Raw genomic sequence first — 14,065 nt, 5'->3', positions numbered from 1 at the left:
CGCGGGCCCACTTGGCCACGTGTCATCCTCGGATCGAAGCCCGTGGGCCCACTTGCGCCATGTGGCAGCCTACCGTTGGAAACCCGCGGGCCCACTGCCACGTGGCCCATGTGGGCCCGCCTGCGGGCTTCCACTTGCGCCATGTGGCAGCCTACCGTTGGAAACCCGCGGGCCCACTGCCACGTGGCCCATGTGGGCCCGCCTGCGGGCTTCCATCCGTGGCTGACACGTGGCCTCCCATTGCGGGCTTCCACGTGGCACAAGTGTCTTTTTGGTCATTTAAATTTTGCAAAAGTCTTTGCCTTATGTCGAACCTTGGACCTGGTGGATTAGGAGAAAATGCCGAACCACTGAAGCAATGTCTTTTTTGTGTAAGTGGTGTAACATGATTTCTATTTATCTTACTTTCTTGTTTCTACCGAAAGTCACTAAATTTCTCTTTGCAGCCAATTCCACCATATCCAATTATCCATTGACTCTAGCATCGACACCTACGCCATAAGCTTCCCGGAGACCATCTTCTCCTTTGACTCCATCAAGAAGTTCACGCAATCCCAAGCCGTCTTCTTGCAAGCCACGCTTGTCTTGCTGCTTTCTTGGCTTGTCTTCTGCTTCTTTCTAAGGTTTATGAAGCTTGGCAATGATGGTAGGAGCATTTGGTTTAGGCTTAGATGGTGGGTCAGCAGATTGGATGTTTGCTTCGCCACTAGGCATTGGCTGGTTTTAATTGTCTGTTCACCACAATCTTCGATGGAAGATGCTAAAAGCGATGCTTGTCTAAAAGCCATCGAAGAATTGCATAAACTGGGTGCCTTAAATGACTACCTCTTGATACAGAAAGACAACACAAATGTAGAGGAGCTGGTGCTAGACTCTTCTGATTCTGAAAGTATCGAAGGTTGAACAATGACAACTCGCTATTCAAACTTGGGTTTCTCTTATTCCCATTATTAATTATCTATGATTCTATTTGTGCCAGATGTGGGTCAGCATTCTCGTGAAGGGAGGTTCCATATATAGGAACTAGTGGAGGTGGTGCCCCATGGAAGAAGAAATTAAGCTGGCGGCTGGTTGAAAGTTCTATATACTGCTTTTCACGGGTCTACTGGTTGAAAGTTCTATATACGTACACCAATGCTTGCTAGAAGCTACCAATTCTGCTTTTTCTGATCTCCTTTGATCATTTGATTCCAGGTGTAACATAATTGGAAGCACTTCAAGCTAACTAAACTTTTTAATCAACCTATTAAGTAAGACTTTTCAATATTAAAATCTTAATTACTATATTGGAGATGGCCTTAATCAGTAGCTTATCTTTTCAATGTCTGTTGCTCATTTTCTCTGCACATAAATTTAGAATCTCTGACGAGAAGGAAGAAGGTTGAAAGAAGAAGAGCTAAAAGAGAAGTTTACAAGCATTAAGTAACGGGTCAAATGCCAATTCCAACTGTATATATATCTTTGGTTTTATTAATGATTTTCTCTAAGAAAAAGTTACATAACATAAAGCACGTGATTTTATGAGAATTACATAATACAGGGCCAAGGAACTTGATATTTTACATAATTCTAATAAACAAAAGTTACAGGACAGCTTTATTGTGCATTCCTTCTTTGGACATCTTCAAGAAATGGGACAGAGTGGTAAAAAAAAAAAAAATGAAAATTGGGTAGCAGCAGCAGCAGCACCTTCCAAGTTGGAGAACTCAGAATGCAAATTTCACAAAGAAATGTGCATGATATTGAAACACATTAGCTTTATATTGAAATTTCAATTCAAATTGAAAGGGTTCTTCCACCAATGAAGTCATTTATTTCAATATTTTTGTACTTAGCACAATAAAGTTAACTACAATTTAAGCTAAAACAGTTCCTTCCATCACAGTAACAGCTTTCCCTCGCAGCAGCACCCTCTGATTCTGCTCATCTAGATGAATGTTTAATACTCCCTCTCTAGGTGATGCCTGAAAGTAAACAATAATATATATGAAGGAAACAAATAATGTTATGCTAAGCGCATAGAGAGAGAAAGAGAGATTACCGCATATGCAACAAAATCACACTTTCCCAGTTTTTTGCACCAGTATGATGCTAAGGCACAATGTGCACTCCCACAAACAGGATCCTGAAAGACAAATAGTATTTCCAGTTTAGTTCTTGACTTCAGCATAACTGAAATAAAGATCAAACAGCAAAAGACACAGGAAAAGGTTCCAAGCAGGCAGGTTATTACAATCTTCTCATTTAACATATCAAAGAAGACAGAAACATGCAACAAACATTTGGTTCCCAATATGGGGCACTCGAAAGAAACTTGCTCAGAGAATAAATGCAAGCTTATTACCTCATCGATCCCATGTTTAGGGCAGAAGAATCGACTGTAAAAGTCATATCCAGACTCTGGAGGAGCAATCCCTGTTACAATCACTCCCCTACTCCCAGGACATTTTAGGATTGCATCATACTGCGGCTGTAAATCTGCAACAGTTTTTCCTGATGGAAGCACAACCTGGAACAATGTAACAAGTCTCACTTAAGATTACATGCTAAACTCCATATATAAGCCGTAAAATAAAATAGAACTTTTCCATTAATCCATCCAAAAGAAAGAATTAGAAGCTTATATCGACCGAAAAGCATAAAAAGGGTTGCAGGATTTACAAGCAGATCATCTGTGATTGTTGTCCTCCTTATATCAATCATAGAAGCCCCATCCAAGGCAGTGGAGATTAAGGAAACCTCACCAGAATTGAATTCAGTAGATGGGTCAGCAGGAAAATTAAGTTCAACAAAATAGGACTCTTGTGCTTCACCATTTTGAATATTTGAACTATTGTCTGTCTTAACATCTACAACCTTTTTAGCTGTTAGAATTCCAGACAATGTGGTAAACTCAATAATGTTGGAATTTATCAAACCAGACTTAAAGAGAGTGTGTGCAGCCGCCAATGTTGCATGACCACAAAGCTCAACCTGCAAAAGGAAATCAATTTTCCAAGCTTAATTTACTTTACAAGATTTTGCTAATACTACTACCTAGTATGCAAATCACTATTTATATATCCACCTTTATCCTTAATTTGGTGAATAAAATCAAGATACAATACTAGCTAAGAGCCACACATCAAATTAGGAGAAATTGTAGTTAAAAAAGTTTGCATTTTGCAGCAAATAAATCCATAGGAGCTAAAAGCCTAAAAGGAATCATATTCACAACATGTTATTATGGACCCAGATAAAGATAAAACCAAAGGAACTAAAATAGAGGTGGGTTCAGACTTCAGACCTCATTGACGGGCGTGAACCATCTGAGACGGAACCTAGGAGTGGAAGTCAAAGCAGGCGAGTTGTTAGAGTCAGTGATCCGAGTCAAATAACAGGTCTCGGACAGATTGAACTCGGTCGCCACAGCTTGCAACCATTGGTCGTCTCTGTCTTCCTCTAACAAGCAAACCGCTGCTGGGTTCCCCTTGAAAGCTGAGTCAGTGAACGCATCCACCTGTTGATCAGTTCACCATTTCAATACTCATTTATACACTATTTGCACCCATTACACACACTCATACACAGTGACACAGACACAGAAAGGGTATAAGAGAATGAGAAAGAGAAAGTACCAGAAAGTATTTCACGGGTTTTTTTGCCATGGAAATTATTATGCAGCAAAATACAAGAGAAGCTCAACCCTCAACGAGTCAACGCTATGTCTTGCACTTTGCAGGGGCAGGTGGGATATCAATAAAGATCATACAACATCGAAACATCCGCCCGATGCTGGTCAAAATTTCTATATTCATCAACTAGGGTCCACTTCTTTCTTTCCCGGCCAACCGCACTGTCCTTTAAATGGTATAGAACTATAGATATACAGCATGTCAGCATTATCCCATACGTTATAAGAAAATTAGAGTTTAGTTTTTATTCACGTTTTTTTTTTTTTGACTAAAACTTTATGAGTTTGTTTTTTAAAATGAAGTCTTTTATCCATATGGCAGTTTTGTGCAAATTATCTGCAAGTATCCAAGGCTAACAATATTTTCTGTAGAAAATTTAAGTGCAAATTATGATTTCATTGGGCCCTAAGTATGCAATCAACTTCTTTTGTTGACTGGAGAAAATAGGACATTATGACTTTATCATTACAGAATACTAACCTACAAATCAATGAACTACTTTTACAGGAGATTAATCAGGGCTAAGTAACTTAATATTTACATGACGGTGATACACAAAGTTAAAGACACAGCACAGCACGCCCATCTTTATTATACATCAACATAAATGAGAGCTCCTGAGTCCTGCCCATTGGAAATGGAATCACCAAATTCCTTCTCTGGACATCTTCAAGAAATGGGACAGAGTGATATTTGGAAGTTCGACAGAACCCCTCTTTTTCTTTGTTATCCTGGTCATCTTAACTGACTCCCCATTCTCTGATTCAGTAACCGTCACTGAGAGCAAGTTGTAGAACTGTTCAAACACCAGTTTATACATATTAGATACTTCCGAGAATGCTTTGTTAGAATAAAGTAACAAATTTGGCAACAAAGAAAAACAAGAATAAAATACTTTTGCTGTATTTTAATGGAAGCTAATTACATAGGTCCATAATCCAGCATGAAATCTAGCCTTGAAAATCCATATGAAAATGATAAACGAGAAAATTTACCTCACAAACACCATGGAGCAACAATCGACGGAAAGGATCTTGAACCCTTAGGATCAGAGTATCTCCATCCTGAGCCTCTGTTACAAAAGCCCGTACACGCTCCTGAAAAAAGAAAAAGGAATTTGCTACTCATCGACAACAAAAAATTTTGTTGGGTTACATTTCATTTAGAGAAACATGAATATAGAAAGCATGCATGACAAAATTGGTAAAGGTGGAAATGTGTGATGATGAACATAAAAAAATTAGATTTACCTCGTAGCCCTCAATAAGTTCTGAAACAACGCTACGCCGAAGTGCCTCTCTTGTTCGACAATCAACCCTATGCCATGCATTCAAGACAGCCATTTTATCAGCATCAACACGACCCTTCTTCTTTTCACATGGGCTCTCAAAGGAATCAATGAGACTAGCCTGTCAAAATGAAGTAAAGGCTAGAGTCAGGACGTGAGACCAGGTAACATCCAAAATGATCCATAACCACACATGCTGACTGATAAATCAATAATTTCATTTGGGCACATTATTTGCTACAATAGTATCAAGAGAACCTAAATTCTACTTTAAATAAAGTTAGGCCTCCATATGGCTAGTCAACTATTTGAATTTAATTCCAGTAATAACTTTATAGCATCTGAAATCATCGGATTGCAGGAATTCAAAGATTGAAACATGTTTTCCGTGAATGAGAGTGGCTGAAGGACCTGTTGATCCATGTCTATATTCCTTAATGTATCCCACTCTTGCACAGTAGTCATGCAGAATGGTGACCGTGGTACATCATCACCTGTAGATTCAAACCAAACAATGTTGATATGAAACGTTCTAATGAGCAATAACCATAAATAGTACACTGCAGAGTAAATGAAGGTGAGTTCTATAATCACAGAAAGTTCAAGCAATATCTTCAGGTGGTAAATATAGAAGTACTCATCGGTCAGAAATGCATATAGAATAGAAGTTATAATACACCAAACAATTATATTAAGAGATATTTATTTCAGCTATATGAGTACCCCAAGGTGGTGGAGCAAACAAGCCTCTAATTTCTTCTGCATTTAGACGAGGAACAAGTTCCATCAAAAGGCGGTCATTCAACCATCTTCGAGACCGTCGGTTGCTAACCTGGCAAAGATAAACTCCTTATAATGAACTGTAAACTCCACATGAACCATAATGTGTACACAACTTGTCAAGTGATACAAAAATGTCCAAGAAACTGTACTTAGGAATAGCTTCCTCTGTTTTATTAAATGTCCTTTTTTGCCTCGCTAGTGCTAATTTATAATTCCATGTATACCCAAAATTTCCATTGATGGAGAAACACTAAAAACTTGAGACACATTCACTCAAAAGAGCATATCTACAATTGAACAGTCAATTGAGCATATCTAACCATGCACTAAATTCTTCTAGCTTCACCAAACAGTATAAATCCTTTATCTAACTAAAGTAACCATCTTGGTTTTCTAATCATCAGAAAACTTATTAAAAATGTATGGTTCTTGGTAGTAATTTGAATTGTGAATAACTATGGTATTTACAAAGTGGCCAGACACCAAATGCCAAAAACAAATCCATATTCAAAGAGACACAGCAAGATAAAGATTCAATATTTCCATGTCAGTAAAATTTTAGGCAACTAACTGTTGGTCTAAATTGACTAGGAACAAGTAATGTCACAACGGGAACTCTGTTTTGCAATCAGGATTCTGTTGAAATAACTTTTTATCAAAAATGAATTAGGATAGTACCGTTCCAGCCAAGCTCTCAAGAAAATCAATCTTCTTCTCAATCGACATTCCACGAGATTGGGCACTCTCTCCTGTCCAAAAACACCACTTTAGATAGAACATTTCTAACAGGGGCATCAAATTGATTTAGAAATTAATAAAAAAGGTAACAGCAGAAGGAACATATCAGTATATCTGTATATGATATGATCTGGGTATCCAAAATTAATAAAAGAAAATGAATCAAATCCAATCAATACCCAAAATCCCCAGTGTTTCACTCTTGACACATAAATAAAAAGGCCAAGTCTGCAACTTTACCCCTTCTATTATATACCATGAGCTGAAACCCATTGCATAAAAACATAAAAAGAGAAGGAGAGGCACCTTTTCGGGGTTCAAAGATAGGAGAGGAGAGGGAAAGGCCGTCTTCTCTGTTAAGAACTTCAGGGGTCGCCATGATTGATTGGATCGGTGCAGAGCGGATCAAAGGCTGTGGCTTTGAATCTTCTTCTTGGTCTGGGCTTGTGGGTGTTTCTGCGGTAATGGATTTTGACGAGCAGCTAAGAAAGCAAGGCCGAAACTTGTTCTGAAATGTTGAAGGTAATGAGAATTGAGAGGAAGCAAACAAGGCCTTAGAAATAGGGAAACTGGGAAAGAGAGGAGACTAGGAGAGGAAAGTGGAATATACTCTTTATGTACCAATGTATGTGTATGTTTGATGATGCTACACGGAAGACGATTTACTTGTCTTGTGAAACTGTCGCTCTGCGCTTGGAAAAATTAATGGGATACACGACTCACGAGTCATAACTCATAACTTAGTAATACTAATACGATAGTGTTTTTATTTTTTTTTGAGTTGAAAAATAGGATCGAAGTTGGATGCAATTGTGATTAATTCTACTGCCGGGACTACAAACAATAGTATTACATTCAAATTCTTATGATATAAAAAAGAATTTTATAAATTTATACTTTTGTAGAAAAAGGTAAATTCATCTATACACGAATATTATTAATGTATTTGTATATTATATTATGTATGTACTATACAATTTCTCTACTTAATAAGTTGGCCTTTGAGATGGGGTGGCTCGGTCATTGGTTATGCATGGCTCTTTGGTTCATATTCTTTGTAGGTAACTTAGCTTTGCCTTGCTGCTCTTCTGGGTTGTATCTCCCGTCTGGTTTGGTTGGCTTGCTTTCTCTTCTTCTTTAGCCTATTGGGCTCTTTGGTGCCTTTTGGTGTCGTATGTGCTTTATTGGGCTGGGCTTGTAGGTTTTGTTGGTTCTTAATAAATTTCTTTTTTTAAATAATAATACTTGAGTTACAAATTTACATATCTAATAAGGGAGGCTATTCAGACCACCCAAAAATGCTGAGTTGACCACCCTTTAAATATTTACCTCTTTTTGCCCATTTTGTCCTTGCATTAAAAAAAAAAACCATTTCTCCAATTTTGGCCGGACACCCCTCCCCGCCGCCAGCGCAACCCTACCGCCAACGCGACGCGATTCCACCCCTCCCCTTCTCCGGTCGACCCACTCCCACAAAAAAGGGTTTTCTTTTTAATGCAGGGGCAAAATGAGCAAAAAGGAGTAAAAATTTAAGAGGGTGGTCAACTCAGCATTTTTGGGTGGTCTGAATAACCCACCCATCTAATAATGTACTAATATATATGTTTATTAGGCTGGGCTTGTAGGTTTTTTTGGTTCTTAATAAATTTTTTGTTTAAATAATAATACTTGAGTCACAAATTTATATATCTAATAATGTACTAATATACATGTTTATATCTTATCTAAGTGAAATTCAGAATTTAATAAAGGGAGACTTAGAGTACAGTCCATTTTATGAGTCTTTTTTAGACTAAGACCAGTAGTGATTTAGGGTTTTTAATTAGATCCTTTTATTTTTCTTTTTTGACGACTTTATATTAGGTTTTAACTCCAAGATTTTGGGCTAATCTCGGAGTTAAAACCTAACATGCAGCCTCTACAAAGCCCATTTTACATCCTAGGAGAGGAAATACCCTTCAAATCGGGGAAGGACTTTATTATGAATTAAAATGATTTTCTTATAAATTAAAAGAACTTTATTATGAATTAAAATGATGTTCTTATAAATTATTATGATTTAAAATAATTTTCTTATAAATTTTAAAACACCCTTAGTCTCCATTTAAAAACTGTTTTCTAAAAAACCTAAGCCTAATTATCTTTTTAATAAATAAAACCATCAAATTAATTGGTGAACAAGATTTTTTAAATAAACACGATGAGCATAGTAGCACGGTTTTCTTAAAAGGGCAAATTACACAAAAGTACCTCAATTAACCACCATATATCACTTGAGTACCTCAATTAAAAAAAGTTGCTCTCAGGTACCTCAAGTACTGATTTTGCACACCTAGGTACCTCCGTCAGCTTTTCCGTCTTGGAGGCGTTAATTGCCTACGTGGATCTGACCTGGGCCACGCGGGACGTAAACCTGGCACTGACACGGCGACCCCAGATTGGTTCCCGCCCAAATTAGCCCAGTCAGCATGTTCCCTCCAAAAACTGAGCTGCCACGTCACTTAAAATAATAATAAAATAATAAAACGTTTAAAAACAAAACAATTAAACCTGAGTTTTAAAAATCAAATAACATATAAACAAAACATTTAAACGTTTCAGATTTCGATCAGATTTCATAAATTCTAGAAGCTTATCCCAACTACACAGACCTTCGATCTCCCACCAGGCCACCACCATTGTTGTCCTTCTGAGATCAGAACACCAGAAAAGCGAGATCGAAACACCAGAAAAGCCATACCCTCCCGACACTAGAACAAGACATTGAAGAAAAGCGATGGGTTGGAAGTTTCGCCCGCACGATGTGTTGGAAATGCCCATCTATGGTAAGTTGCTCATTTGAATCTCTTGAATTCCTAGTTTTTCCGTCTTTAAGGCTTTATATTTCTTTGTTTAGGCTTTTATATAAGCTTTAGGCGCGTAGATTCTTTGTCTTGATTTTAGGGTTTTCGGTGGGTACGGTGGGTTTGGACTTTGTGTAGATTCTTCTCTGGGCATGTGGGAATTGTCGCGTGCTTTGTCTGGTAGTGTGTTATTTTATAGGGAAGTGCTTTGTTGAGTCATAAAGCAAGTAGTGTTGTGTTGACTGGTAGGTGGTCTAAATGAATAACAGTTGCATTCGACTGTGGTATTTGTCCTATGTTGCTTTACTTTATGCATTTAAATAGTGACTTAAAAATTCAGAATGCATTCTTCAGTCAATTGTTGATTGCATATTGCCTTTTTTTTTTTTTGCACAGACAATCCTGAAAAATTCTCCATTCAACTGCACCATGGTGGGGAATTAACACACGCAGAGTATAAGGGTGGCAAAATACAATGGGTTGATAACTGCAATAAACAATACATGTGCTTCAAATATATAGATAAAATGGCAGAAAAGTTGGGTTATGGAAAAAGTTTCATCTTCTACTACTACAAGTACCCTGAATGGGAATATGATGAGGGTTTGCTGTTGTTGGAGTCCGAAGATGATGTGAGCTACATGGTTAGTGTAGTGCCAGAGGATCTTCCAATATTAGACATGTATTTTGAGCATCTCACACCAGAAGAAGCTTACAAGAGGCACAAGGAGTATGTAGATGACATATACACTATGCCATCTACAGTGGTTATTGAAGATCCCGAGGAGGAAAATGATGATGAACCTGAACATGTTGGTGATGATGATGAACCTGAAGAAACCCTGAATGGTAATGATGTACCAATGAGGGATCAAAGTGATGAAGAAAATAGAGATCCAGCTGGTGAGGGAGTTCATAATACTGAGGGGCAATCTAATGACTTTATGGATCCTGACTTCCCACCTGATGATGATCAGACTAGGTTTACAAGGTTTGTGGAGGAAGAATGTGAGATGGAAGCCAATCCTTCTCAACCTACAGAGCCACAACCTAATGCTGCTCCAGGATCCACAGATCATGCTTCCACCAGTCAGGCTCCTTCAAGTTCAGTACCAAATTTAGATTTGGATGTAGGAGAGATTGATGATCATGAGGAGGGATACAGGACAGAGGAGCTAGAGAGTATCCATGGTAGTGATGATGAGGATGCACCAACCAGAAGGTATCCTGCATTCAATCCTGACACTGACCTAGCTGACCCTCAGTTCATTTGTGGCCAAACTTATAGAGATGCTGTGTTGTTTAGGGCAGCCATCAAGCAATATTCAATCAAGAATGGTTTTGGTAAAATTCACTTCACTCGAAATTCAACATTGAAGCTTAATGTCAGGTGTGCAAAAGGTTGTCCTTGGAAGATCCATGTGGGGAAGATGTACAAACATCCTACTTTGCAAATCAAGAAGATCTACAAGCATCATGAGTGCTAGAGGATCCATGAGAACATGAATATTCTTGCTGAATGGATATGTGACAAGTACTTAGATAGGATCAGGAACACCCCAGAATGGTCCACTGACTCATTCCAGCAGACTGTTTCATCTGAGTGGAATGTCAAGGTGACAAGAATGCTAGCTTACAGGGCATTGAGGAGGGCAAAAAATATCATTGAAGGCATACATGCTGAGCAGTACAGGAGACTATGGGATTACTGTGCAGAGGTTAGGAGGACAAACCCTGGGACCACTACACAGGTTGAAATGGATGAATGGAGGTTTCTGAGATGTTATATGTGCTTAGGTGCATGTAAGGAGGGTTTTAAGAAAGCTTGCAGACCAATAGTGGGGCTTGATGGTTGCCACTTAAAAGGTCCATATGGAGGGCAACTGCTTGTGGCTGTTGGTGTGGATGCTAATGAAGAAACCTGGGTCATAGCTTACGCAGCTGTGGAAATAGAGAACAAGGACAGCTGGTCTTGGTTTATTGAGTTACTTGCTAATGATCTAGACATTGTCAACTCCCACCACTGGACTTTTATCACTGACCAGCAAAAGGGTTTGTTGCCAGCCATACAGGACATATTACCCAATAGTCAACAAAGATTTTGTGTTAGGCACTTGTACACAAATTTCAACAAAGAGCATAAGGGTCAGGCCCTGAAGGATGCTTTGTGGAAAAGTGCCAGGGCCACTTGCATTCCACATTTCAATACTGCTATGGATGAAGTAAGACACATTTCTGATGCTGCATATGTGTGGTTAAAGCAAAGGCCTGCTGAGCACTAGAGCAGATCACACTTTCAATGTGGGCCACACTGTGATATGCTGCTTAACAACATATGTGAGTCTTTCAATTCTGTGATATTGAAAGCCAGAGGGAAGCCAATCCTCACCATGTTCGAGATGGTAAGAACTATGCTAATGAAGAGGATCCAAGTTAAGAGGGACAAAATGCTCCGATGGAACAAACCTATTTGTCCCAAGGTTGTGAAAAAAGTGGAGGACAACAAAGATGCATGCAGGAGATGTGTGATAACATGGAATGGAGATATGAGCTACCAAGTGGATGCTGGGAGGGGTCAGATCTTTGTTGTGAATTTGGAAGATCGGACATGTGCATGCAGTGGCAGTCATGAATCATATGCATATGAATCATTATGACTATGTGGCCTCATGCTACAGCAAGGAGAAATACTTGGAGGCTTACAGATGCCTCATCAATCCAGTCAATGGTATGAGTTTGTGGGAGCGAACAAGGAAGGCTCCACCAGAACCTCCCCAATACAATGGACAACCTGGAAGACCAAAAATGAAGAGGAAGAGGGGTGCAAATGAGCCACTGCAGCCTCTGGCTGACATGACTGCACTAGGCAGGGAAGAGCAAATCACAGTCAAATGCTCCATTTGCCATCAAACTGGCCATAATGCCAGGACTTGTCACAGGCATTTGCCAAGGAGAAGAGGTGCAGCACCAACCACTGTTAGAGGAGGGCGCTCTCAAGCTAGACAAAATGGAGGGGCAAGTACATCTACAACGGGCCAGAGGAGAGGAGGAAGAGCACATGTAATATTCAAAATGATCATGGTGTGAATTTTATAGAACATTTGCATACCTATAGACTGATTTGTTTTGTACTTTGCAGACCAACAGAGGTGCTAGGGGAAGAAGAGGTTCTCATGCTGCTCAACTATCTCAGTCATCCCAGTCCAACACTCAAGGAGCACCCCCAGCCTCCCAAAACACTCAGTGAAGCAGGTTGCCTTTATGGCAAGAATGAACAATGGGTTGTATTGACATTTTGCTTTTTTTTTTTGTGTGGAAAATATGGTTTGTTTTGTGTTTTGGAATTACAGATGAAGCTAGGCTATTTAAGTGATTTTGTAATACATGTGAAGTTAAGGACTTTGGAGCCTTTCAACAGATTTTGTGCAGGTGGGAATATCTTTTTTGGACATAATGGTGAACAAGTAGACAAGGTTATTGAAGTTAGTAGTGCACAAATTGACACATGCAGGGTTTTTTGCGTAACAAGTAGACAAGGTTTTTTGTATTGCACAGTGAACAAGTAGACAAGGTTTTTGTGTAATTGACATTATCTAAGCGAATGCAGGGTTTTTTGTGGTATTCCTTATAAGCCTCTTTTTGTTTTTTGCCATGACTTATGAGCCTTATTTACATTTTAAAGTCCAATTTTACATGGTATTATCAAACCATACACCCACCCTGGGATAAGACGTCAGAATTCTAATAGGGGATTTTTTAAACCATGTTATGTATAATAGTGTGTTTGCCATCACCACAATGAAGCTATAAAAGGAATCTCAAAATAAACCATTTAAATTGCAATTGCATTGCATTGCATTAAAGCCATAAACCATTTCATAAAAGGCATAAACCATTTCAAAATAAACCATTTGCATTGCATAAAAGCAGAAAATGTGTGGAAAGTTCCAAAACACAGGAGTGAAAGCATTGAATCTTAGGCATAAACAAGTCCAAAAAAACCACAAAATATTTGGCCATGCTTAACCTAAAAACCTAAACACCCACCCTAAACCCTAAACCCTAAACCCTTAACTGCTGGCATATACCCACAACATCATAACGCCTGAAGCCAACAACAAAGTGAAAAACAGCTTGTTCTTCCTTCCCAGTATCTTTAGGCATAAACGAGTCCAAAAAAACCACAAAATTTCTGGTCATGGTTAACCCAAAAACCTAAACACCCACCCTAACCCCTTAACTGCTAGCATATACCCATAACATCAAAACACCTGAAGCCAACAGCAAAGTGAAAAGCAGTTTGTTCTTCTTTCTCAGTATCTTAAGCTCGTCCTCAGCCATCGTCGCCTTCCTAAGCAACCCTGGTATAATCACCCTCGAGCGTTCACACATCGGGGGGTCCACCCATTCCCAGAATTGGCAGCCTCCTCGCTGTACATTGCAAAAAATTGTCAAGTTTCAAAAAACAAAATTACCTATTATCTTTATTCAAGAACAAGACAGGCATACCCCATAACTGGCACACCGGACAAATCTCCTCCCAGGGTTTAGATCAGTCCAAGAAGTGAAGAGTACAGCTCTTCGCCCACAAATGCAAGATACCGAATCCATTGGAGAGAAGGGTGAACTGGAACAGAGGATACCCAGAGAAGATTCCTCGAATCTAGAAGATGAAGCCCAATAATGCAAGGTTTTTCTCTTCAATAGTTCTCTCCAATAACCCTAAGTCCTAATCTTCG

At 39.0% G+C, this 14,065-nt stretch overlaps 3 protein-coding genes across 4 annotated transcripts; 1 reads left to right on the top strand and 2 right to left on the bottom strand.

Moving 5' to 3' along the window:
- Nucleotides 1-1,481: 1,481 nt before the first annotated feature.
- LOC147275722 (uncharacterized) lies at nucleotides 1,482-3,743 on the bottom strand. The gene is made up of 6 exons (XM_086255789.1): nucleotides 3,618-3,743; nucleotides 3,287-3,499; nucleotides 2,662-2,973; nucleotides 2,345-2,509; nucleotides 2,042-2,125; nucleotides 1,482-1,964 (listed from the first exon to the last, which is right to left on the bottom strand). The coding sequence occupies exons 1-6, from the start codon at nucleotides 3,645-3,647 to the stop codon at nucleotides 1,857-1,859; spliced, it is 912 nt and encodes a 303-aa protein (XP_086111915.1). The 5' UTR covers nucleotides 3,648-3,743; the 3' UTR covers nucleotides 1,482-1,856.
- Nucleotides 3,744-4,050: 307 nt separating this feature from the next.
- Nucleotides 4,051-7,492, bottom strand: LOC147275721 (uncharacterized). 2 transcript variants are annotated; one of them, XM_086255791.1, is made up of 8 exons: nucleotides 7,094-7,492; nucleotides 6,790-6,991; nucleotides 6,424-6,494; nucleotides 5,686-5,794; nucleotides 5,374-5,456; nucleotides 4,925-5,083; nucleotides 4,670-4,771; nucleotides 4,051-4,470 (listed from the first exon to the last, which is right to left on the bottom strand). In XM_086255791.1, exons 2-8 carry the CDS (start codon nucleotides 6,860-6,862, stop codon nucleotides 4,318-4,320), a joined length of 750 nt encoding a protein of 249 aa, XP_086111917.1. In that variant the 5' UTR covers nucleotides 6,863-6,991; nucleotides 7,094-7,492; the 3' UTR covers nucleotides 4,051-4,317. The 2 variants fall into 2 exon arrangements, with proteins under 2 accessions (XP_086111917.1, XP_086111916.1); XM_086255790.1 differs by having other exon boundaries at nucleotides 7,105-7,492.
- A 3,336-nt stretch (nucleotides 7,493-10,828) lies between these two features.
- Nucleotides 10,829-11,608, top strand: LOC147275720 (protein FAR1-RELATED SEQUENCE 6-like). Its single transcript, XM_086253990.1, has one exon. The coding sequence runs from the start codon at nucleotides 10,829-10,831 to the stop codon at nucleotides 11,606-11,608; it is 780 nt and encodes a 259-aa protein (XP_086110116.1).
- The last annotated feature ends 2,457 nt before the right edge of the window (nucleotides 11,609-14,065 follow it).

This window comes from Dryas octopetala, chromosome 8, assembly GCF_963921425.1.
Source record: "Dryas octopetala chromosome 8, drDryOcto1.1, whole genome shotgun sequence".
NCBI classification, from domain to species: domain Eukaryota; kingdom Viridiplantae; phylum Streptophyta; class Magnoliopsida; order Rosales; family Rosaceae; genus Dryas; species Dryas octopetala.
The sequence above is the reverse complement of the archived record's forward strand: the minus strand, read 5'-3'. Positions and strand labels throughout refer to the sequence as shown.

Coding starts and splice junctions, on each gene's coding strand:
- LOC147275721 (XM_086255791.1), bottom strand. CDS start 6,862: ATGGCGACCCCTGAAGTTCTTAACAGAGAAGACGGCCTTTCCCTCTCC. Junction 5,795..6,423: donor TTGAGAGCTTGGCTGGAACG/GTACTATCCTAA, acceptor TATCTTTGCCAG/GTTAGCAACCGACGGTCTCG. Junction 4,772..4,924: donor AACTTATTGAGGGCTACGAG/GTAAATCTAATT, acceptor TTCTTTTTTCAG/GAGCGTGTACGGGCTTTTGT.
- LOC147275722 (XM_086255789.1), bottom strand. CDS start 3,647: ATGGCAAAAAAACCCGTGAAATACTTTCTG. Junction 2,974..3,286: donor GGTTCACGCCCGTCAATGAG/GTCTGAAGTCTG, acceptor TTCCTTTTGCAG/GTTGAGCTTTGTGGTCATGC. Junction 1,965..2,041: donor GTGATTTTGTTGCATATGCG/GTAATCTCTCTT, acceptor GTTTACTTTCAG/GCATCACCTAGAGAGGGAGT.
- LOC147275720 (XM_086253990.1), top strand. CDS start 10,829: ATGAATATTCTTGCTGAATGGATATGTGACAAGTACTTAGATAGGATC.